Source organism: Lactuca serriola, chromosome 4 (assembly GCF_051521515.1).
Source record: "Lactuca serriola cultivar US96UC23 chromosome 4, Lser_US96UC23_V15, whole genome shotgun sequence".
NCBI lineage: Eukaryota > Viridiplantae > Streptophyta > Magnoliopsida > Asterales > Asteraceae > Lactuca > Lactuca serriola.
In genome coordinates this window covers 125,998,956-126,025,733 of record NC_136411.1, presented here as the reverse complement: position 1 = coordinate 126,025,733, position 26,778 = coordinate 125,998,956, and the positions used below count along the sequence as shown (strand labels likewise).

The 26,778-nt window shown below is 38.0% G+C and overlaps 1 protein-coding gene and 1 non-coding gene across 2 annotated transcripts; both read right to left on the bottom strand.

Annotated features, from left to right (window-relative positions):
• Positions 1 to 391: 391 nt before the first annotated feature.
• LOC145102500 (bidirectional sugar transporter SWEET5-like) lies at positions 392 to 2,452 on the bottom strand. The gene is made up of 6 exons (XM_079039897.1): positions 2,220 to 2,452; positions 1,818 to 1,854; positions 1,390 to 1,606; positions 1,118 to 1,279; positions 899 to 1,018; positions 392 to 810 (listed from the first exon to the last, which is right to left on the bottom strand). The coding sequence occupies exons 1-6, from the start codon at positions 2,257 to 2,259 to the stop codon at positions 688 to 690; spliced, it is 699 nt and encodes a 232-aa protein (XP_078896023.1). The 5' UTR covers positions 2,260 to 2,452; the 3' UTR covers positions 392 to 687.
• Positions 2,453 to 25,195: 22,743 nt separating this feature from the next.
• Positions 25,196 to 25,302, bottom strand: LOC145103558 (small nucleolar RNA R71). The gene has a single exon (XR_013706642.1). It is a non-coding gene; the product is annotated as a small nucleolar RNA R71 (small nucleolar RNA).
• Between the last annotated feature and the right edge of the window lie 1,476 nt (positions 25,303 to 26,778).

Below are 26,778 nucleotides of genomic sequence, written 5' to 3'. Positions count from 1 at the left end.
TAATGTTTAACAGATCATGCTTATATGTGCTCCTTAAATACGTCAATAAGTGTCAATAAGTAAGAAGAAATTAACTTTTCAAAACCTAATTCTTTAAATCATTAAGAGTGCTTATAAAATTATCTTCATATCTAAACGCTTAGAACTCTTTATTACTAATATCAAACCATCTTTAATTATTACTGATATCAAATCACAATGAATCAATAATAAACATTTCAAACAATTCCAAACACCCGCTACGTGTAAAAAGCAGAATTGAAGTTCACTCTAAACTGTATCTTAAATTATAAAAATAAAGTGTAAAGATATGTATGGTTGAAGATGCTTGTGCGGTTATTTTGGTGAAATATAACAAAATTGCAAAAAAAATAAAAAATGTACACAATCATTATAGCTTTGGGTCCACAAAAAAAAGTGAATGAATTCTTTTATTTCAAATCAATCGAATTGTTATCCTTTGGAACATGCATGAAGCCATGAACTCTCACACTAAACCTTTAAGTTTCAAAAAATCCCCTCAATTATGTAGGGATACAAAAAACCACTGCTGGTTACAATAACTCTCAGTGCCACCCCGTACATCTTATGTCGTAAGTAACATAAAACCGAAAACATGCATCCATGTTTAGCTTCCCTTGAATCCATATACGCCGATGCTTAATTATTACTTGGAATTCTATATGCTTACGCTTTGGAAGATCCTGACATTTGAATCTCATCGTCATCATCCCAATTGGTGGTGCTGTAGTAGGTTGCATACAATACGAGTTGAATTATAGACGAGATACTCCCTAGAGCATTTGGAACCTGTTGACGTACGTCAAAAAATCCAAGAAAAGGATTAACTAATATCATAAAAATGTCATAAGAACGAAAAGAATATATTAAAGCTTACCAAGATGTAGGGATCAAATTTGAGCAGAGCATAACCACACCAAACAATTGAGTTAGCGAAGCTAGCAAGCGCCAAGGGAAATGGCATGTACTTGACACTTTTTGTCTTAATCACCATTCTCTGTTTCCATTACATTGTATTTCATCAGTTACTTGTATATATGAACAGTAATAACTTTAAGTAAAAACAGTGGTAAAATAGAAAAGAGAGCTTAATTACCATGACAGTCAATGGAGACGCATACATGAGAATATTGAAAACGATGCAAATTAATCCAACAACCATAGATCTTGATTCGTATGTGTGGAAGCACATCAATGTAACCACGACAACTCCAGCAACAAAAACTACCTCAAAAATGAGAACCATCAAGAGCTTTTTCTGCATATTTGTAAAGTTTTTAAATGTTTAGTATACACACATACGAGAAGGAAAAAAAAAACACGGGAGTTAATTAGGGGGGGGGGGGGGGGGGATGATTGTGTGCATACTCGACCACCCCAAGTAGAATAGGTGAAGAAGATCGTGATGAAAATAGCTTCAATGATGAATCCAGCACCATTGATTGTAATGATCAAAAGACTATCAGGATGAACGATTGGGAGACCATAGAACATCCACACTGAACAATTGAGAAGAGTGGCAACATAGGGATCTGGCTTGTATGCTTGGACTGATTTTGCCTTGATAATCCTCAGAAATGTTGGGCTGTAGATTTTAAAATAAATTACAAAAAAGTTTTGGCAACTAATTAAAGCTGTGTCTTGAGATACAAATTTTACAAATTTGGTTGAATAAATGAAAAACAAGGCCATGTATATTAATTGTGTGACAATCATAAGGATGGGGGTGCTTTGTCATTTCATGAAAAAAGTTACAACCTTTTAGAAAGTAATTATTAAAGAGAATGAGAAATTACATAGGGGAGAGAAAGAGAATGCCGGATATAATGTTCCCTGCAAGCACAAAATGCACAGAAGTTAGACAAAAAATAGTAAATTTGTATTCAAAATTGCAGTTCTTTGTAAAATAATGTAACATGAAAAAAAAAAGGACAATGCCATGATCTGACACCTGTACTCAAGTTACGTCATAAAGCTATAACACTAAGTCACTAACTCAGTGGGTTACGTAGATCTGAGTTGGAAAGGAATAGTATTTGTATGAAAAACAGAAAAACTGTAAATTTTCGTAAGCTCATTACCATGTTTGAAAAAAATATTTTAAGTTTATAATTATGAAAGATTTGTATAGTGAAATAAGAAAGATATATACATGCATCGAGCAAAATGAAACATGAATATGAAAGATTTAATTATACCGAGTATTCCTACGAGAGTTCTTAGATGATCGGTATCCATCTTATTGTCTTTCAAGCAGCAATCGAGAGAAAAAAACAGACACAAAGGGTGGAAAGTGATGATCAAATTGCAGAGATATTAAATGGAAAACATCTGCAAATAAAAAGTGTAAGTGACAAAAGATTTATTGGAGAAGATGGGATGAAACTTATTTGAAAAACAAGTTGAATTTTCTGGATGATGAACTTATGTGTAAGACTGTACTTATAATGGGATACTGCACCTGAAAATGAGTCTTTAATTAGAAAGTCAAAAGACACACCCTATGCTTTCGTCATAATTCTTTGATCTGACGTGTTTTTCGTGTACTATAATTTTCGATCTCTATGTGTTTCTGCATGAATTTTTTTCACAGATTATTATTTGCAGTTATTCATGCACTACCATTCACGTGTTTAGTCACTAAGTTGTGGTCAACACTGCATAAATACGTCCCAATTATATTTCTTGCATGTTTTTTTTCCAGGTATTTTGATATATATACTTTTTTTACGTTTATATGTACTTTTCTATGTTTTTAAATAAGTAATATTTATGACCACAGGTACGTATGCCACAAATATATTTTCCAAACCAACGTCAATATGTATTTTTCTTGTATATTTCACTTAAAACCCATATTGTGTTGATCTTCATTTATAAAAAAATAAAGGTCGAGAGAATTGGGAAAGACCAAAGCGCAATTTATATACGCTGCCAATAGCAGTAGCATAAACATACATTTAGACTTTGAAAGCTTTCGACTTGGATCAGAAGGTACTTAGGCTTTGAATTCTTTTGGTTAGTTACTAGATAAAAGTGGGGAATCAGTTTATCCTTTTCAAAGCATCTGTGTTCACTTTCTCAATGAAAATTTTGTTTCCTTTGTTATTATTGCACATTATGGGTTCTTTTTGCTCGACACTTTTTCTTTCTAGCTAGAAAAGCAATTTAGGCTCACGTGGAGATTGTTTTGCCCTTTGTATTTGACGCATCATGCTAAAATCCATGTAGCAACATTTAAGTGATGTCTATTTCATGGTGAATTCTAATGTGTAGGATTGAGGTTTAAAGCAATACAACAGCATAAAATAACGACAAAAGGGAAACAAATAATAATTGACATAAAGCAAGGCTAGTCTAATCGTCAATTACAACAAATTATCTTTATCTCATACCAAAAGTAGCAAAAGAATTTTAATTCCACATCTCGTGACACGGTTGGATGCTCTTTGATGCTCTATATTTCAATGATTGAGAAATTGCTTTTATATATATATATATATATATATATATATATATATATATATATATATATATATATATATATATATATATATATGGTTAGGTTATTTTGTTTTCACTATCTATTGTGTGCATGTATGATTGATTCTGAACCAATCATTTTAGTTATTTTAAGAAAATAATTAATGCATATTACATGTTGAAGATATAATAGATATTAATTACATATTCAGCATTTGATATGCATTAATTACTTTCTTAAAATAACTAAAATGATTGGTCAGAATTAATCATACATGCACACAATAGATAGTGAAAATATTTGAACGTAAGTATATATATATATATATATATATATATATATATATATATATATATATATATATATATATATATATATATATATATATAAATGTTATTTAATCACTCACGATGAACTAGTAAAAAAAGAAACTAGAATTACAAAGTAAAAACTATCGACATGGTCTTTTTTAATTAGGACATCCATAATATGTGGAAATCATTTATTAGAAATTTCATTTTTCCTATTTAGAATTTTAATGACAATTAAACTCTATATCTATTGAATCGTTAATATAACAATATCCCACAATGATATAGTTTAATCTATTGAATATTAATTAAACATGCCACATCACTCAACTCTCACATTAAAACATTGAATATATATTCTCTTAAAGCATCTCCAAGGGAGGTTGTATGAAGGTGATGTGGAGTGTTATGAGTGTTGTATGGGTTGGATGACGGTGAGATTAATTAAGTGGTATAAGTTTTTGGGTTGTATGATCATAACATGATTGTATGGATTTTTCTTTTTTATTTTTCGATGATAATTAAATATAAAAATAACATGATAAATGTGTGGGTGAGGTGGACCGACATGATGGTTGTATGGATTTGAAATGTTTGAAATGAAAGTTGGAATGGTGAGGTGGAGTAGTATGAGAGTTGTATGGATTGGAGATGCCCTTAAAACATATCCAATGGAATTTTGTGAGTGTTAAGGTGTTCAAAATCGGATATACATAATTTCAGATAACAGATATTGATATCTAAATCCGTATCTAAAATTCAGATATCTGAAATTTTGGATATGAATTTGAAAATACTAAACTTTCGTTTTTTTTTTTTTAATTTCTTTTTACATTATACACTAGCTATAAACTAAGATTGTTTTATTTTTCATTTGACTAATTAACCAATTAGGTGAAATATTAACTTTCCGTAACAAATGAAAATTCCCTTTGACATAGGGTGTGTTTGGCAAAAATAACTATTAGCTGGAAGCGGGTAGTGGTTAGCTGGTAGCGGGTAACTGGTAGTGTGTAGCAAGTAGCTGCTAGCGGGAAGCTGTATCTTTTATTTTTTATATGAATGTTTAGCAAAAGTAGCTAGAAGCTTTTGAAATATATAAAATTACATAAAAGGGCAATTGATTATAAATAAATAAATATATAAATATATTTTTAAGGGTAATTATGGAAATTGATTTCAAAAGCTCATGAGCGTTTTGTTAAATGCTACATGAAGTACCTTTTAGAATCGGAGCGTTTTGTTAAAACTAAAAGCTAAACGCTCGTACTACCAAACGAAGCTTTTTGTTTAAACTAAAGCGTTTTATCAAAAGCTAAAAGCTAGAAGCTTCCAAACGCTTCCAAAAGCTTTGTGCCAAACACGCTCATAATCTTCGCACTAAAATCTAATGAAAATGCATATGTAAAGTCACCGAACTACATCCAACAACTACCTTCATAATCTATTATATTTTGAATTTAAAAAAACAATTAAATAAATATTTCGGATATAGAATATCCAAAATATCCAAAATTTAGAAACTAACTATCCGAATCAGAATACGAAAAATTCGATATTCGATTATTGGATATATGAAACTTTAGATAATTTTGAATTAGATTCTCAGGTTTTAGGAGCGAATTTTTGGATAAATTTATTTTTAAACACCCCTAGTGAGGGTTGTATGAGTGATCAAGTGGAATCAAATAAGGATGGTATTGAGTGGAAAATGTTGATGTTCATGTCTGACCCTCTGGGGCAAGATCAACCACGAAAACATAAGATCATTCGTTATACCCATCACTAACCACTATAGTGATGGGTCTCATATCATCACCACTAACTACCATTAAAGCTATGTGATACCCACCATTACCATATCATTCCACCACATTTTTTTTTAATTAAACTTAATTCAAAAATACATACAAAATCCAAATACAATAAAAACATATTTTTTATATTAGTTTTTTATTCAATTAAAAATCATTACATAATTAAGAAAACATTACATAATTTTAAAAATACAACTAAAATAAAATAGAAAAAAAAACATTAAAATGCAAGCACAAAAACAACTTAAACGAGTTTCTAAACCCTATTTTTTATTATTTCACCATGGGGTTTCCTTAAATTTTTGTCAAGCTTTGAGGTGTTTAAACAGTGTGGTTTATTTCTTCATATTGATGCATGGCCACAACAACCGAATCGTCTTCGTATGCGTTGTTGATAACATGGTTATAAAGTCCTCCGAACTCGCGACATCTTGCCCACATAAAGCGAAATTTACAACATATTGCATCAAGATTACGACTGCGACAACCCATTAAATCATGGAAAATATTTCCAACCTTTGCCCAAAGATCATCGGAAGTTCGACCATCTAGGTCTTTCGTAACCGTCACCCACGCCAGTACTAACTTCTCATTTTCCTCTTCCCATCAATTCTGCATTTTGGGAGCCATGGTTCTTGAAAGATCAAGCAACACAAATGTATGAAAATGAATAAAAGTAAAGAGGAATTGTGGGAAATATAGAAGGTGCATGATGGTATTTGTAACAGCCCGAAAATTTAGATAAAATTTTTCATTTAATATTTAGAAATTATAATCATGTTTTGTTTTCAAAAATTCCATTACATCAAATCATATCCAAAACAATAAATGCGGAAATACTGGAGAGTGAATGCTGCGCCATCAAGCCAGATCCTTCCCCTTAGAACCAGAAGTACCTAAAACACCCAACAAATTATAAGCAAACACTTAGTGAGTTCCCAAAATATACAAAACATACAACCATATAATATCATGCAACATATATATATAGAATTGTCATGGACTCCCTCCATGGTCTTCACCTGGACTGACATTTGGCTCCCCAATGGTCTGATAACCAAGTGCCATGGGCTCTCCCATGGTCTTTACCTGGAATGTCATGAGCTCCACCCATGGTTTTCACATAAGTCATTACATGCCAACTAACAAAAACATTGCATATCAACTATTAAGACCTCTAATCAAGTAATGGGTCGGCATTGGTGCCTTCGACCCATTAGTATACTGAGAAGACTCACCTCAATCTACTGAAATCAATAGTTGCTTGACTACCAATCCAAAATCTCACACTCCAGAAGCTCCCTAAGATGAAGGAAATGTTGGATATAGAAGCTTCACCACGTTCAAGAATTGTACCACAAGCTCTTCTCCTTGAAAACACACCCAAAAATGGCTTCCTTTTGACACTCCAAGCTCAAATTCACTTTGAATGGCTATTAGGGTTTCTTGGGACGTTGAGAGGCAAAGGAGGCTAATAGAAATGAGGTCTAAAGGTTATAAGGTGGTTTAAATAGGGGATAAGACCACAACTTAGGGTTTTCAATCCAGGAAACGTACGCCCCGCGTACGAGGCTCCGGTGCCCGATGAATGCGCATCCTCGTACGCTAAGCGTACAAGCGCGTATGCCCAACGTATGAGGGGAAGGTTTTCTTGACGAAAACTTTAATTTAAACAAAAAGAAATATACGTGGATTTCGGATGTTACAACTCTCCCCCGCTAGAATTAGACTTCATCCTCGAAGTCTGTTGATGCGAATAAGTCTAGGAAATGCACTCTCATCTCATCCTCGGAGCCCTTCTGGTGTTGCCATTGCACCTTTACTAAATTCGCCACTTTGTTACGAAGAGCTTTAGTTTTACTATCCAAAACCGCAATGGGCTTCTTAACATAGTTCAGGCTCTCATCCACCTGAATATCATCTAATGAAATAACGGCAAACTCATCTGATGATATCCCGAACTAAGATCAATCTTGGAAAACCAAGATGCACCCTGAAGTTGATCAAATAAGTCGTCGATCCTCGGAAGCGGGTAACGATTCTTCACGATCAATTTGTTCAGCTCCCGATAATCAATACACATTCTGTGTGACCCATCCTTCTTTTTCATGAACGTGATCGGTGCTCCCCATGGGGAACTGCTCAGAAGAATAAATCCCCTGTCCAGCAGCTCCTGTAGTTTCATAGACAACTCTTACATCTCAGGTGGAGCTAGACGATATGACGCCTTGGCTATCGGGGCCGCACCAGGCATCAAATCAATTCAGAACTCAACCTGTCTCTCGGGAGGCACCCCAAGCAACTCATCTGGAAAAACATCGGGAAAATCTCGCACAATAAGTAACCTTCTCAACTTTGTCATGGTCTCCACCCTTGAGTCTAAGACATAAGCCAGAAACCTAGAACAACCCTGCTGAAGAAGTCTCCTAGCCCTCACAGCCGAATAGAGAGCTGGCCCATGCGAGACTCTCTCATCATAAATAACCAGTTCTCCCACACTTTGTAACACCTAGAATCTTGAGGGGCGATTGTAAGGAATGAATCCCATTTTAAGGACTGGACACAACGTGTTGGAGGAACCAACACGACGTGTCTAGTTGAGGAAAAGTGCGGTTCTCATTAAGGTCAACACAGCGTGTTGGTGTCTAAACACTGCGTGTTGGAAGCTGGGAAGGATACCCTAATTTTTAGGATGTTGCACCCTATATAATCTCTTTAAGCCCCAAGGGCTGGTCTCCTTACCAACCTCCGTTGACACTAAAACCCTAAAATCGATCTTTAAGTATCTTGTTGGTGTTCTTGAGCTAGTAGAAAGTTCTTGGTGCTCATTGTTGGTCTTTGTGAAAGAAAATGAGGTCTTGAAGTTGCTTTGTTTGGGGAAGAGGCTTTAGATCCAGAATCACCGTCTTGTGAGGAAGCATTCTGAGGTATCAAGTTTGCATCTTGTCTTGTTGATATTGCCATATTTATACATATTTTTAGCCAATATTTTAATACGTTTTTCTTAATATTTTAGCTATTTGCATAGATAAGCAGTATTTATAAGATTAAAATTGTATTTTGCATCAAAAAAGGAGCATTCTTAAAGAATAAGGACTAAAAGCGACAAGATATGGAATTTTGGAGGCTTGGAGAATTAAAGAAAAGAAAATCCACATAAACAGCTGAAGCCACGTCGTGGACTTCATTTACACGATGTGGCATGGACGGTTCTAAAAGATGAGTACGCAGAAAGTCAAAATCCTTGGCCGATAAGGATTCATCCAAAGTCACGACGTGGTGTCCTAATCCACGACGTGGAGTTCAAATTCACGATAAGTATATATATATATATATATATATATATATATATATATATATATATATATATATATATATCCTTGGTACTTACGGGTTTAAGAGGTTGTTGTTGTTGCTTTGCATGTTTGGCTAACTTTTTCAATCTTTTTGCTTCTTTTTCAATTTCTGGATTGTAGAGTAATTCAACAGTTCTTGTAGACCTAGGCATAAACAATCAAATAACAATAACCAATTTCCCTGGCAACGGCGCGAAAACTTGGTGGGATGTCAAGTCCACCAAGCAAATTACACAAAAATTGATGGGATGTCAAGTCCACCAAGCAAATTACACCCTTTGTTTGCAAATAAAACGTAATATAATGGTAAAAAGGGGTATCGATCCTCGGGGAAATGGTTGTATTCAATCACCAATGCAATCTAAAAGAACTATTGTAAATAAACTAACTAACTACAATTAAACTAAAAGGGGGGGGGGGGTGTTTGATTACTTGAAAACTAAAAGACTTGAATAACTAAAAACTTGCAATTAAGCAAGATAGTGAGATGCTCAAATATTGGAGAGAGTTGGTTAACTAAGGCAATTCAACACAATGAACATTTGTGTGTTTATCATTAGGATTCAATATGAAGCTTATCATTCATCCCAAATTGGTTATAGCAATCATGAAGCATGATATGCCAAGATTCCTCTTAGGTAGTATGGAGGTTGGGGAAGCCCACAACACACCTTCTTAATCAAGATCAAGGGTTTAATTGAAGCAATTGAACCCAAGAAGTTAACAAGCATAAGAAATATGATCTAGAACCATAAACATAAGATAACTGATAATCTAGCATGAATCCTTCAAAAACCCACAAACATTCAAAGGTTTTAACCAAAGTTAACTAATATAAAGAGTTTAGCCACTAATGGCAATAGAAAAACAATCACAAAAGTCTAATTGCATAAAGAAACTACCAATATCTTGGAAAGATGAAAAGAAATGAGTCTTCAAGCTCAAAAATTGCCTCCTACAGGTCTCCAATGGTGTAAAATCGAAGTGTTGCTGATGGATCTGATCCCCCAAGGTTATGGTGTGCCAAATGACCAAAATGCCCAAACTGGGCAGTTGCGCGGGTACCCGCGCGACGAAAATTCCACCCGTGCAAATGTTGTTGTAATGCTATTGGACCTTCATTCCTCTACTCCACCCTTCCACTACCAAAGATTCCTTTGGTCCCCTCCATATCCATGTGATTTAAACTAGCCAATCATCTTTTAGCTACAAAAATGGATGCTCCAAGCCCAAATTAATTATCCATGATCCATCTTCACAAGCCCACTTCATCCAAGCCTTTATCTTTTTAAGCCCAAATCTCCTTTTATGGATCTGCCAAGCCCAATAGCGCCTCGAGAGCCCACAAGTCCGTCTTCACTCTAATCCACAATCGCGATAAGCTCCAAAACCCTGCAAGATTCCTCATGCAAAATAAAAAGTCCCCGATACGATCCATGATAAAGAAAATAAAGAATATACAATGCAATACTAATAAAAAGAGCTAAAAAAACTAAAATAAACTAATAAAAATAAGGAAACAAAATAAGCTATCAGTTGGAGATTAGAAGTTCCAGAAGACGAATTTCAGAGGAGAACTAAGAGAGAAATCAAACATTGGTATTGGAAAAAGGATAGGAAGATCATTACTTTACTTTTGATTTGGTACAATTCATTATGTCTTTATTAGTTAAAATTGTGTGTTTTATTTTAGCTATGAGTAGCTGAATCTAGCTACTTCTGTTAGCTAGATGAAGTTGGAACTCATGGTTTGGTTATGTTAATATAGATTTTCCTAGTTGGTTAATGTCTTTTGTTTGATTGTTTATACCTATCATGCTTAATTTAATAATAGATTGCTTTAATTCATATTCTATGTAGTTTAGTAACCATTAATCTGCATGAATTTGATTACCTAGTAATTTAGTGAACATTAGATTATTAGAGCTAAGATCGAACAATCTTAGATAAGTAATTAAAGTATTGAATTTGATTACCTAGTAATTTAACTCATTCTTACATAACTCCAATCCTATCTAATAATTGATTATGTGTTAAATTATATATGGCCATGCACAGCTCTACATGAATTACTTCAATATTAGTAAATTTGGACTTGAATTGCTAATAATACATATATTGGTAATGATGAGTTCGAAAACTCTTTGATCGATTAGATCTTTGTAACAGGTAAATAAATAAAACAGAAACAGTAATGTAAAAAACACAATCCTCAGCAGAGCTCGATGAAGAACTTCCGCTGTAGAGGATTCTAGGGTTACAAAAGATAAGAACTTGTACGCTATCAAATCTCTATCAAATCTTACCTTAAGAATGCATGCAAGCATCTATATATAATAAACCCTAAACAAAACTCACGGATGGACAAGCCCATACCGGAGACAAAACTTGGACTAGCTAACGAGCCCAAAGACGCAACACTAAACTGGACCTAACAATCTCCCCCTTTGCGTCAATTTGGAGCGAGACTATCATTTCTCCTTGCTCAGACCAGCTGCTGGAACCTTCTTGGTTGTATCAAACAGACGAGAGATAAGTGCGAGAATAGTCTGTCTGAAGCGAATGTACCATTGAATCATATCATCAAAGTACTTCTTGTCATCCGCCGAATTCTGCTTGCACCGATGAATGATCCCTAAGACATGTTCCAGACATGCAGTGGTATAGAGATATTTGTCTGCCAAAGCGAACATGCATTTTTGGCCTTCGTTTCTGGTAAACATAACAGAGTTTCTCTTCGGGTCTATCTTTCCCATTTGCATCATGTTTATGTCACTTGCTGAGCCAACAGGGGATATGGTAGGCTTTTTCTTGAGTACACTCGCTATCTCCTGATCCATCTTGGCGACTTCCATGATGTAACAAACAAGCATCCTCTTGAAGTGGTCGATGATCGGACCATATTCTGCTTCATTAGTAAGAAGGATGTTGTGCAAAATAATCCAGTCGTGTGGATTCAAGTTGGGAAGATCAGCAAGTGAGATGGCATGTTCAGTCTTAGCAGATCCTCTCAGCACCTTAAACCGAACGTTGGTAAAGTTTCCTTCCTTATACGGCTTTAGAACCCGAACATTGACAATCTTCTGAGCGCTCCATGTTTGGTACTGTGGTTGAGCGGCCCTCAGATAGAAATCGACTAAATCCCTGTCAACCTTTGGATAAGGATGAGGGAACTCAGCAATGTTGTCAAAGGCATGGAATACGAACGCCTTTCGGGTCAGTGGCATATCGAACTAAGAATCGACAGTATTAGAACGATCTAGAGAGATCACCGGTTCTAGCCACAAGATGCTTGGAGTATCGATAACTTCTTTCAGCAACTTCTCAAGAGTCCAAGGAGGAAAGAGAGTTTTCCTACTCTCGAGAAGGTCGTGAGCTTCTTTCTGTCTTCTTTCGGCTTCTTCAGCTTCTCTAGCTACACGAGCGCTGATGTCAGCATCTTTATCTCGACCCTGCTTCTTCAGAAGGTCGGCAATGGTCTCTTTATCTTCATCATCGCTCTCTTCAGCAATTTGCTTGCCCTTGTCTTTAACACCCGAACCTGAGGCTTGGCCTGAAGGAGGAGGTTCGGTTGTTTTGGTTGCTATTGAAGTAGGAGGCGGTTGAGACATATTTTCTTTTTCTCCCCTTTGTTTCGGAATGGGCACGAAATCAAGGAGCCCTTCAATCTTGCTCAGGAGAGAGAGGGCAGGAGCAAGTTTTTCTGCAAGAGTACGCCTCACAGAATAGTTGAGTATTGGGTCATGTGCTTCCAGAATGTTTGAAATGGATGCGTGGACATCCGAAACACACGATGAAATCACCTCTCTTTCAGATCGAAGAGACTCAATCTCCTGTTGAGAATTGGAGAGTTGAAGACTCTTGACCTTCAGAGCGGTGGTCTTTCTGGCAAGAGCGTCCATGAGTGAGTTTTCAGCAGCAAGGTCCTCATGGAGCTTAGTCAATCGTTCCTCAATCGTCGCCTTAAACGCTGAGTTGTTCTCTGAGAGAGTCTGACGAAGAGAAGCAAAAGACTTCAGTTCTGATGCAACTGAGGTAGCCAGCTGGTTAACAATGGGTTCCAACTTTGTTTTGGTGGCTTCAACATTTTCCTGTAATGACTGTAACAAAGAAGAAGCATCAGTGAATAGTTTATCGTCTTTTTCGGTCACTGCCTCACAGGCTTTGGTTGAGGCATCAATGGCTGCAGTGGCGGAGTCTAGAGAGACTTGATGAGCTTTGAAAAAAGCATCAACAATTTTCTGAATGGCAGCTTCAGAGATGGTAGACTGGGATGAAGAAGAGGAGGCGATGAGCGAATCTATTTTATCATGAAGCTCCTTGAGATGCTTCTTGGTAACGGGAGCATCATCATCGTCGTCACTCTGTACCTGAAACGGACTGTAATAGACCCAATCAAATGTCATATCCTCCCCGCCGAGGAATGGTTCTTCGTCCTCTGCTTCCTGAGCAGGAGATGAGGGTGGTGGTGAGGGTGAAGGCTCGGTAGTTGTAGTAGGTTCGGGTTGGGTTGTATGTTCGGTAGTTGGTGGTGGTTTGGGTGCGTCAGTAGGAACCCCTGTATCAGATACATTGGTTCTTACTTCTGCGGTGGTGGTGGTTGCTTCGGTAAAGATGGGAGGGGGTACTGGGATGGAGGTAGATGGTATTTGAGTGGTGGAGGTTATGGGGGAATGGAAATGGGAATGGTAATTGGTGGAGAAGAGATTGGAGAAGTGGAAAAGTGAACATCTGGAGTAGGCGATCGTGGTGGAGTGTTACCACGAGGAGACTCATCAGAGTCTGAATTATCTTCCTCAGATTCGCTTGAGGAGGAAGCGATTATCAGCTTTCGCCTTGGTTGGGTTTTTCTCTTCTTCAATGGAGGAGACTGAACAGTCTATGTAGATTTACGCTTCTTGGGAGAAGGGCCTTTCGCTCCCTTGCCAACCTGCTTGTCTTTGCCTTTGTCAGTTTTCTTTCCCCTTGGCGCAGGCTTATCAGCTTCATGGATGGACTTGAGCATTTCAGGAGTAAGCTCTCTCGGACCAGAGCGACGAAACTCCTTGTAGGTTTTAATGATCCGGCTGTCGACAGGAACATCTCCATACATCGACTCAGGGATAGAGCCAATGAAGTGAAACTTGGATGCGTCGGAGACAATGATCTTCGTGGTATGGAAAGTACCAATCGAAGACATTGGAGAACCAACAACAATGGGGACGTGTTACTTGTCTATCACCCATTTTGTGACGAGAGTCTAGAAACGAGCATAGGAGATCTCGGAATGCCGAGATGTAGAAGACAGACTCTGAATGAGCTGTTGCCATAGGATGGACCCGTAGTCCAGGTTGATATCATTGTAGACCCCATAGAGAAGTGTGATGAACAGACGACTTGCACCGTCTGACCCAGCACTGCGTTCAGATAGACCCTTGAACAGTACAGTAAACAACCCATTCCACTGAGGAGGCAGGCATGATTTCTTGAACTTCGTGACCGTTGTCAGCACCTCAGTATACCCCATGTTGTAGAACATAGAGAACATGTGACCCACTGGAATCGATTCAGGGTTAACCCTAGTTGAATCAGGTTCAAACCCTAAAATTAAGCAAAACCTCTGCTTGGAGATTGACGCCTTGTGATCAAGCACGTCGAAGAAGATCCTGTCGACTGCCTTGTCATAATGAGCAGTGGCGAAAATCTGAGATAAGAACTCCATAGGAACTGCTTCAGCTTTAGTGAGTGCAGGAGAAAGTGGCAAGTACTTGAGGCATTCGATTATCGGGAACATGAAGGAATCATAGACCTGAGGAGTAAGATCGATGATCAAACTCTGTTGGGGACGAATCGGCAGGATGTGGGAAGTGGAATGAACTGATGATGAATCCGCCATTGTTGTGAAGAAGATGGGAGAGATGATGAACAGTAGAATACTTGAAGGTTTTCTTGCTCTCTGAAATATGGGTGCAGTAAAGAGGTAAACAATGGTTTACGTTACCTTTTATACTGTGGGTAGAGGAGAGAGAAGAATCTGTCCCAAATCTTCGAGGGAAATACGAAGGGTTTTTCGAAGTGATTGATGCGTAACAGTTGGTATCACCGATGATTACGCATGAGAGAGAGTGTCAGTCCCGATTCACACGTCTTCCCATCAGGCGCCGTTTTTAAACGAAACGGTTCCACTTCGCACGCCTGGCCTTCAAGAGCCGTTTGAAAATCAAATCGATTGGACTCCCGCCTGAGTCAGCATCTTATCCTTTTAGATTAAACGTCATCTTAAAGCAAAATTGACCACGTGGATCAATATTAACCACAACTGCCTGGTAACTAATGAAACCAGAATTTTGGAAAATCAAAAAGATTTTCGTGCTTAGTGTGTAAAAGAAAAAGAAATAAAGCAACACATATGAGGGATTTTGTGATGTCAGTAAAGACACGAAACAAAGGATCCCGGGCATGAATCTCTTCCTTCAAAGTCAAGAGAGACTTTAAAGTTTTTGTATGGTTTCCCGTTGAATAACAATCAGACACTTATTGAGAAGTGTTGAAAGGCTTCTTTTAATCAGGCTAATTTGGGTGGCTTTCGCTTCAATTCAGAATTCCTGATCTTGATATAAGACAGAAATCGAACGAAGTACTTGTGAGACCAATGCAGTCTGTTGAACAAGTAGGTTTGAAATAATTTAAGTGGCTAGATAAAATAGTTTATGTAAAATCTCAAAAAAAAAATTAACTAGATTCCAAGGGAAGAAATGTTATAGGACTTAACAATTTCATAGGAATCACACAAAAGAAAATTAGAGATTTGACTTTCCATCCTCATTGATAAATCCGTCAATTCGTTTGTGAAAGCTTAGAGCAAAATTGATTGTTCACCATCAATGCATAATAGGTATTGAATTGTGGGTTTCACTTAGTACGTAGTGACACGAAGCTAAGATCATAAACACAGAAATTGTGTAACCATAAAACTCAGTGGTAATTTCTGAGAGTCTCAAGGGTTACGTTTATGAAGCGAATGAGATGGAGAAAAGTAGTGTAGATGGTGTAAAGAAACCAAAGTACCTCTGCTGTTAAAATAAGGACCAAGCAGAAAACTCTTATCTCATGTGAGAAGAGAGTCAGGTAGCTCATGATTAGAATAAATATGAAAGCCTAATTTGGAAGACAAAGTTTGTATGTACCAAGTCAGTAAGGCTATAATTCAGAATCAGGTGAGGCTTTGGACACATACGGCAACATGCTTCTAGGGACACTTAACTAATGAAATAATTCCCCACAAATGGCCACACAAAAATATAAGACACAAAACAAAAATTATCGAACTAATAATTAAAAAAATGTTTTTGGAGTTTTTGATAAAAAAAAAATTTAGAACTTTTGATTTAAAAAAAAATGAGACACAAAAAAAAATTTGGATCCGAACCCGAGTGTTCGGTCTATTTCGGTTGCAAAAAAAAATAAGTTTGAAAAAGAAAAGAACTTTGAAAATAAGTGAAATGAATTTGAGAAAATGATACAAAAGGTTTACAACCAAAGAAACTACCTTAGAGTGATAAGCGAAGATCAGATGATAGGACCGAACCCGAGCATTTGGTTCATTTCGGTATACCAGAAAAAGACCCGAACCCGAGCGTTGAGTTCATTTCGGTATACCAGAACAAGACCCGAACCCGAGCAGTCGGTCTATTTCGCTTCCAACTTTTAATTTTGAGAAGTAGTCTTTGGTACTGACTCTGATTCCATCATACCTAGCCCTTGTAGAATTTTATTGAAAGATGCTTTAGGAAGAGCTTTGGTGAAGATGTCAGCCAGTTGATCAGTGGTTCGAACAAAGTGAATTTCGACGTTCCCATCTTCCACATGATCTTTAATGAAGTGATACCTCAGTGCTATATGCTTTCTCTTGGAATGTTGCACTGGGTTATGACAGATCCTAATTGCACTTTCTGAATCGCAATATAGTGGGATCTTTTTCATATTGAGTCCATAGTCCCGGAGCTGGCTTTGGATCCAAATCACTTGAGATGTACAGGAAGCTGCTGCGATGTACTCTGCTTCGGCTGTAGACAGAGAAACACATGCCTGTTTCTTTGATTGCCAGCTAACCAACTTCCCGTCAAGGAATTGGCAGCCTCCAGTGGTGCTTTTCCTGTCTAAACCACAACCTCCAAGGTCTGCATCTGAGTAGGCTTGAACGAAGAAACCTGAGTTTGATGGATACCATAAACCGAGAGAGGTAGTTCGTTTCAGATACCGGAGTATGTTTTTCACTGCAAGCATATGTGGTTCACGAGGATTCGCCTGAAATCTAGCACAGTAACACACAAAAAACATTATATCAGGCCTGCTAGCAGTAAGGTACATTAAAGACCCAATCATTTGTTGGTATAGCGTAATATCGACTGCAAGTTTTTCCAAGGATGGTGTGTGCTTGGTGCCGAATGCCATTGGAACTTTAACCTTTGAGTCTCCCATCATGCCAAATTTAGCAAGAAGAGTCTTGGTGTAAGATTCCTGGTTGATAAAGATGCCTCCGGGTCCCTGTCTAATATTTAAACCAAGGAAAAAGTTAATCGGACCCATTGAGCTCATTTCAAATTTAGTCTCCATCAGCTTTCTGAATTCAGCTGTTAAGCTAGGATTCGTTGAGCCAAAGATGATATCATCGACATAGATTTGAACAATCATAAGGTGGTTACCTTCCTTCTTACGAAAGAAGGTTGGGTCAACCGAACCTTGTTTGAATTTTGAGATCTTTAAAAACTTGGTTAGCGTTTCATACCATGCCCTAGGTGCTTGTTTCAGACCGTAAACCGCCTTGTCCAGAATATAACAGTGATTGGGGTACTTTTCATTAATAAATCCAGGAGGTTGCTCCATGTAAACTGTTTCTTCAAGTTCTCCATACAGAAAGGCGCATTTCACGTCCATTTGGTAGACCTCAAAGTTCTTGTGTGCAGCATAGGCCAGAAATATTCGAACAGATTCCAGCCTCGCTACCGGAGCAAAAGTTTCCTCATAATCAATTCCTTCCTCCTGGCAGTATCCTTTCACCACGAGACGAGCTTTGTTTCGAATCACATTGCCTTCCTTGTCCATTTTATTTCTAAATACCCATTTGAGACCAACAACTGAGGCGTCTTTAGAAGTTGTAATGAGGTGCCAAACCTTATTTCTTTCGAACTCATTGAGTTCATCTTGCATAGCTTGAACCCAGTCAGAGTGATCAAGAGCCGTATTTACTGTCTTCGGTTCAACTTTTGATACGAAAGAATTATACATGCAAAACTCTACTTTGGAGAATAGAGATGTTTGCTTTGCCTTCAGTTGAGATCGGGTGAGGACCTTTTCAGAGACATTACCCACTATCTGAGATACAGGATGATCTCTGGTCCATTTAACAAGAGGAGGGTAATTTGGATCATAGGATGGATCCAATTCAGCGTTGACTATTTCTTCCAATTCAGATTGACTATCGTCGTCGTAGAACATATCGGAGTTCTCCCCCTCGACTGATGAGCTTTCAGGTGTAGTTGGACTTTCTAGTGTTGTCGAGCTTTCGGGTGCTGAAGGGCTTTCGGGTGCTGTAGAGCTTTCGGGTGGCACTGGAATAGAATTCTCCCCCTTAATTTGTGAGCTCGGTTGTTTTGAAGAAGGTGGATTCTCCCCCTCAACTGAAGCACCTTGCTCAGGAGGTTCGTTTGGAACTTGTTCTCCTTCACCCATTCGTTTGGCGGCATCTTCGACAATTTGCTTCAGATGGTCGACTTTGTTGTCTGCTGCCTTGGCCTCCGAGAGAGTAGCTTTCTCAGGTTCATCGAATAGTTCCACAAACTGATCGAACAGATTAGCAATCGAAGCCGTAACTTGACCAGTTTGAGTAAAAATCTCTCCAATTGCTTCTTCAGTAGCCTTTAGCTTTTTAACGTAGTTATCATCGAAAGTCACATAATATGTTTCTTCGATCTTCCTAGAGCGCTTATTTAAGACCCGATAAGCTTTTGAAGTAAGAGAATATCCCAGAAAAATTCCTTCATCAGCTTTAACGTCAAACTTGTTACGATGTTCTTTGGAGTTGAAGATGAAGCATCGTGAGCCGAACACATGGAAGAATTTTACGTTCGGCTTCCTGTTATTGATGATCTCCTAAGGAGTGAGAGAGAAACGCTTGTTGAGATAAGACCGGTTCTGTGTGAAACACGTTGCAGCAATAACATCAACCCAGAAATATAACGGAAGAGAAGCGAAACTTAACATCGTTCGGGCCGTCTCACACAAGGATCGGTTTCGTCTTTCGACAATTCCGTTCTGTTGAGGCGTATAGGGAGTTGAGAAGTTGTGACTGGTTCCTTTTTTTGCCAAAAAGTCTTCAAATTCTTTGTTCTTGAACTCCAGTCCATTATCGCTCCTGATGTTGCGAACGACTTTTCTCAGTTGCACTTCAACCTGCTTAATAAACATCTTTAGCTTAGTAGTAGCCTCAGATTTGTGCTTCAGAAAGAATACCCATGTAAAACGTGAGAAATCATCAACAATAACAAGAATATACTTGCTACCGCCAATGCTTTCGATAGATGATGGACCACACAAGTCAATGTGAAGCAACTCAAGTGGTTCAACAACTTTTGTGTTTATAATGGATGGGTGACTTTGACGACTTTGCTTCCCCATTTCACATGCAGCACACAAATGTTCTCGATTAAACTTGAGCAATGGGAGACCCCGAACATGACCTCCTATGACAAGCTTGTTGATATCTTTGAAGTTGAGATGTGAGAGCCTTCGGTGCCACAACCAGCTTTCGTCAGAATGAGCTTTGGATAATAGGCATATAGCTGGATTTCCTTTGATTGGTTTGAGATTGATAGGAAACATTTCGCCTTTGCGTTCTGATTTGAGAATTACCCTTTTTGATTTCTTCTCTATGATTTCTGAACCTTCATCATCAAATGAAACTTTGAGACCGGTGCCTCCTACCAGTTGAGACACACTGATGAGATTATGCTGTAGACCTTCAACATACGCCACCTTTCTTATTGTGAAGTCTCCATTGGTTATCATCCCATAACCCTTTATTATTCCATAGGAGTTGTTGCCGAATTTGACATTCCCACCATTCTGAAGAGATCGAAACTCCCTTAGCTCCTCCTTCCTCCCTGTCATGTGACGTGAACAGCCACTGTCAATATACCATTCTTCGTCGAACTGTTCGTCACTTATAACCTGCAAAAATTAAGCAGATTTAGGAACCCAAAGTTTCTTGGGTCCACGTGAGCCTTTCACATGAACAGGAATAGTAAGAGAAACATCAATAAGATATGTTCTTTTTATTAATGTTGTTTCATCTTTTCTTTTAATGGTAAACACTTTCATTTTGTTAGGATTAGCAACAGTGGGTTTGGTTTCAGGTTTTGGTGTTTGGGCTTTAGACTGCTTTCGGTCTTCCTGGACAGAGGAAATCTTCGATTTTCCTTTCAGGTTCGTTGATGATTTAGAATTTTGTGCACGAACAGAATTGGGTTTAGAAGAGAATTGAGAACTAGAAGAATTAGAATGGGAATTTCTTCTGACTTGCGGTTCGATATGACCCTTTTGTTTTTGGTCATTGAAGGGACCGAACCTGGACGTTCGGTAGCTATTGCTTTCGGGACCGAACCTGTCCTTTCGGTTGTTGTTTGAACCGAACCTGTCCTTTCGGTTATGTTCCTCATGTGGCCCGAAATCCTTTTTCTCTGACTTTGAATTTCTATCATGATAAGAGAAATGATTGTTTTGAGAGCGCCAAAACTGCTTTCGCTCAGAGAGATTCTTTTTGTATCTTAGGTTTCTTTGCTGCTTTTGATCGTTCACTTGTTTCGGCTGTCTGTGGATGTTGGCCTTTTGTTTCAGCTTCTTGTCAGCCGGTTCACTTTTCACAGATGATGTTTCGCTTGTGGAAGTGACTTCTTCTACAGGTATTTCTTTTGTACCACTTGTGCTTGGCACGTCAAAGTTGCCAGGCTTGTTCAACGGCTCTGGTACATATCTTCCTTTTGTTTTCCAGGACGTTCGCTCTGACAAACCAACTGTTTCGTCGGCATTATCTATAGGAGCAGACCAAAAGAACTCATCACAGCCATCTGCGTTATCTTCGTTCATTATGGCAGTGAGTTCGGCTGTTTGATGCTCGGTTACTCCTGTGACCTTGTACACCTGATTTGGTGTTGTTCTCACCTTTTGGTACACAACATCCTTTTCTTCAAGAATCGGGGACTTATTTTGGGACAAACGAGCAAACTCCACAGAATTTTCAGAAATAAGATTTTTGTGGTTTTCGGGTTCGCTCTTGACAAACTCAGAACAGTCGACTACATCCTCTACAGAAATTTCACTCATATCATCGTCCTCATTAAGTTCAGATGCGTTTTCAACATCAATTTTATTTTCTGAACTTAAATTGGCACTCAACGAGTCAAATTTTTGTATAGTTTCAGTCCTTAGTTTCAGCTTATCGTCATCATCCAAAAGGTTTTTCAGCATGTCCTTATGGTCCTTGGACTTTATGAAAGATTCTATTTTGTCCAGACCATACATGTAAGTGGGATTCACATCAGCAGACGATACAACACTTTCGCAGTTATATGCTTCAGCATCGATTTCATCCTCCTTAAACTCAAGGAAGGGTAAAATCATGCGATGTATTTTCTGCCCTATTTCACAATTCAGATGTAGTTGAGTGATGTTAGCATAAAGTCGTTTAGCAATCAAACAAAAAACATTTCTCTGTTTTAAAAGTTTTAAATTGTCTCTTTGTAAATAAATGTTTTCATCCTTAGACTTTATCAGCTCCGACTCTTTTTGCTCTATCCACATCCTTCGCTCCTCACTCTTGGAAGACACCCTGCTTATTTGGTCAATTAGGTTAGAATTGGTGACCCGTGTTTGAGTTAAACAACTATCCAGATTTGAGATTCTTGAATTTAAGCTATTTGATTCCTTTTCATATGATTTCTGTGGGACTTTGAATGAAATAAAGAGAGATTGTACCTTCTTGATCAATTCATCAAGCTCATTGATCTGCACACTGAGAGGTTTTGCTGTGAAGCATAAGTCCTCTCGCTCCTTGGTTTCCTCGTTTCCACCATCAGTATTGTATCCCCTTATGTAAGATACATCAGTCACCACAAAACACTTTCCACTGCTTTCGTCACCTCTTGCAACATATGCCTTTCCATGTGAAGGCTTTCTCACTTCATCATCCTCTGAGTCGGTTGACCCTACCTGCACGCCACCGAACTCGTCATCCTCTGCCGAACCCTATACAATAAGAGCATTCATAGAAGGGTTAGTAGTAGCTTTCTTCCTCTTCATCTCTTCCAGCTTTTTCATCAAGACAGCCTCTTCATCTTTTTCCTCATCTTTCTCTGCCATTTTCTTCAGAACACAATCTTTAGCATAATGGTTCTTTCCTCCACAGTAATTGCAGCTAACGCCAAAATCTCCTTCAACTTTCGCCTCTTTCTTTGGTTCCTCTGTCTTCGGCTCCTCCCTTACCTTTTCAGAACTGTAGCTTCCCTGTCAATTTCGGTTCTTATTGGTAGGAAACCTCTTCTTGATGAACCTTTTTGGATTGGACACCATCATAGCATAATCTTCTGACGTAAGATCATAGTCCTCTAGGTTCAGATCTTCATCTTCCACTGCATTCTTGCCTTTTGATAGGAGGGCCAAGGACCCCAAACTTGAGACCACATTCTTTTCTTGCATGACAATCTTTTCTTGGGATTTCAGAATTCCCACCAGCTTTGCCAATGAATATGACTTGAACTGCTCATGAGCTTTAACTGTAGACATGACAGCTCTCCATTCAGATCTTAGGCCATTCAAAAAGGTGACCTTCTGTTCAATCAACTTCCTTTCTATATCATGTTTGATCATCTTGCTAAGAAGATGATTGAAGCGATCAAACGTCTGAGTGACAGTTTCATCAGAATTCTGCTTAAATTCACCAAACTCAGACAAAAGCAAGGTCTGAATAGAATGCTCTAAATCTTCATCTGTGGAATACAGCTCTCGCAACCTATCCCAGATTTCTTTAGCGGTACTGCAGGAACTCACCAACCTAAACGTGTCAGATTGAAGAGCGAATCGGATCAGTCTCAATGCTTTGATGTTGCACTGAAACTTCTCCTTTTCGTCTTGAGCAACGTCTTTAACATCTTTTAATAGATCATTATATTCTTTCTGAGTTTTAATGATCTTGGATGTTCCTGAGTTAGCAAATGGTCCAGACACAATGGCTTCCCAAATAAGATACCTATTATCTTCAGATCCGATGACATAGTCTTCAAAATGATGAGCCCAAACTTCGTAATCCTAGGTGTATAGAATAGGAATCTTCGTCGTTGATCCAATGTTGTTTGAGATGTTGATAGGATTAGATTGAGAATCGTCCATGCTTGATCGTTTAACCTGTTTGAAAGATCAGACTTGTAATATGTAATATTAGGGCAAACGAATAAATAAAGAGATACGTCAATTATGGAGTGACGGCTCAATAAATATCAGTTAATGCGGAATAACCCTAATCGCTTCTTTCACAAAAGAGATGTGTATGAATTACACAGCCTCCTGCTATGATACCAATTGATGAGTTCGAAAACTCTTTGATCAATTAGATCTTTGTAACAGGTAAATAAATAAAACAGAAATAGTAATGTAAAAAACACAAGTATGGATCTGAATGTGTCGAATGATTTGATTAACTCAATCCTCAGCAGAGCTCGATGAAGAACTTCCGCTGTAGAGGATTCTAGGGTTACAAAAGATAAGAACTTGTACGCTATCAAATCTCTATCAAATCTTACCTTAAGAATGCATGCAAGCATCTATATATAATAAACCCTAAACCAAACTCACGGATGGACAGACCCATACCGGAGACAAAACTTGGACTAGCTAACGAGCCCAAAGACGCAACACTAAACTGGACCTAACAGGTAACCAACGGGAATTGTCATAATTAATAGCTAAACCATTGAGGGAAAGTGGATTCGAAATAACATAAGTGTTTTTAATATTTGATTGAATAGTTGTTGAGAATTTAAGTTTGTATAAACTTGAAAAATTAGATAAAAACCATTTTACTTTTGCTAGAATGTTAGATTAATTTAATAGTAAGTAGGTTAAATAATTAATATCGTTCCCTGAGATCGATACCCACTTTTGTGCTATACAATTTACAAAAGGGTACACTGCCCTGGGTCGAATAGCTAGTAGAATAGTAGGTAAAATTAGGTGTAGCTATTTGCACGCATCAAGTTTTTGGCGTCGTTGCCGGGGAACGACTTTTTTAATTGTTGATTTATTTGCTTTAGGTTAATCGATCCTTTTTGTGGGGTAAAACGCAAAAAGTTAAGTTTCTGCATTAGTTTTTGTTTCAGTGCTGAATTCACGACGTGGGCCTTAAGCTCACGACGTGAGTCCAGTCAGTAGGTAATTTTTACTTAGTTTTTATTTAGATTTACGTTTTTTTTGTTTTTGTTGCAGTAGTTCATGACTAAAGGTTCCAACACACCTTTGGTACCACCGCTTGAAGATCTAGAGTCAGCCCTTCACAAGAAGACAGATAAGAACATATGAGTCAACCAAACGCCAAAGAAGTCACCTTTCAAGGACCTTAAATCGGTTTTTGGAAAGAAGAAAGGGAAGAACGTGGGTGAGTCAAGTACATCTTCGAAGAACGAAAGCAAGGTTGAAGGCTTTGATCTAATACCTAGTCCATAAAAATACGAATACGAGTCTGAACCCAAATTCGAACTAGAAAAGAGTGAACTCGTAGACGAGCCAGAAAACGAGATGACAAACATTGCAGATATGTCCATGGGAGCATACAAGAAACGAATTAGAGACGATGTTGGTCCTGTTTTAGTAAAACCCGTAATTCTCGCTATTGCAACATTCGAGTTAAAAGGACACATTCTTACTGCACTTAAGGACGTACCATTTTCTGGGAAGGATCATGAGGATGCTTACAAGCACCTAGATGAGGTCAATGACATTACATACTATTTCAATGTCTCGAATGCTCCTAGAGAGACAGTTTTGTTAAGGATGCTTCCTGTTACTTTTAAGGGAGCTGCCAAAGATTGGTTGAAGGCGCTACCACTCGGTGCAATTACTATTTGGGCACAGATGCGTGAGCAATTTCTAGAACAATTCTGCCCACCATCAAAGATATCTAAACTCAAGAAGGCAATAGCCAACTTTGAGAAACAACCAGGTGAGTCGTTTTCTGAGGCATGGGAGAGCTATAAAGGGTTACTAAGAAACTGTCCTCAAAATGACCTTAACATACAACAAGAAGTTTCTATCTTTTATGATGGGGTGAATGTCATGACAAGGCAACTCCTAGATTCTCAAGGACCACTTACGAAGAAAAATTCGGGTGAAGTAAAGGAGTTGATTGAAGAGTTCTCGAAGCATTCTCATGAGTACTATAATCCAAGACATGGTGGAGTTAAAGGAATTGGGGGAGGAAATTCTGAAGACATGGTTGTTGTTGTACTAGCTATGCTTGACACCATGGACAGGAGAATGACCAAGATGGACCAATCAATTCATGCTATTAGAGTTGGTTGTGAAAGATGTAATGGTCCACACTTAACAAAAGATTGCCACTTGGATGGAAATGGAAATAAAAAGGTGCAGGTTTGCTACTCGAGTGGAGATAAGTATGATGAAAATTAGAGGAAACCAAAGAAGGAGTGGTTACCATATGACGAATATAAGAAGCTGAAAGAAGAAAAATATAGGCAGACTGACCGAGGCTTCTACCAAAAAGAACAACCACCTCCTGAAACGAGAGTTGATCTTGAGTCTATGTTACATAGATTTATGCAGGCTTTCGAGAAAAGACACGATGAGACAGATGCAGTGATAAGGTAACATCAAAATATCATGAAGGAACAGCAAGCCTTGCTAAGAAATCACCAAGCATCGATCCAAAATATTGAAGTCCAACTAGGTCAACTAACTACTTTTGTACAAGAAAAATTATCTCCAAAAATTCCAGAGAAAAAGCCTCAATCGCATGTAATGGTAATAGAAACTGAAGAGGATACCATCTCTGAGTTCCTTGAAGCACTTGAAGTTGACCCACATCAAATCGGATCAAGCTCAAAGAAGTCACGATTAAAAGAAAAAATAAAGCTGAAACATCGAATCCTCGACATGGGGTGAGTTTGAACAGAAAAAGTTTCATGATGTTCAAGCTTATCGTCCTCATATTCACCCACTGGAGCACGAACACTTGAAGTTTATGAAGCAAGTGAAGGGTATTTCAATAAATACCCCTTTTATTGAAGCGTTGTCTAAGGTTCTTGAATATGCAAAGTTTTTACAAGATTTAATCAATACTCACCAGCAGTTAGAGAATAATTCCAAGGTAATTCCTTGTGAGAAAAGTTCTAAAGTGATTATGGGAGAGTTACCAAAGAAGATGGGAGATCCTGGATGCCTCGCTCTTCCATCTGAGTGTGGGAATAATTTAAAGACTTATGCTTTAGCTGATTCAGGAGCTAGCATAAATCTAATGCCTTACTCATTCTATCAAAAGCTAAATCTTCCAGGTTTGAAGGCTACACGAATGACAATTCACATGGCCACTCGTTCAGTGACACATCCAAGAGCATTGTGGAAGATATCTTGGTAAAAATTAGGAATTTCGTGTTTCCAATTGATTTTGTCGTTTTAGATATGAAAGAAGACACCAATGTCCCAATCATTCTTGGTCTCCCTCTGCTTAATATTGCTCGAGCCCTGGT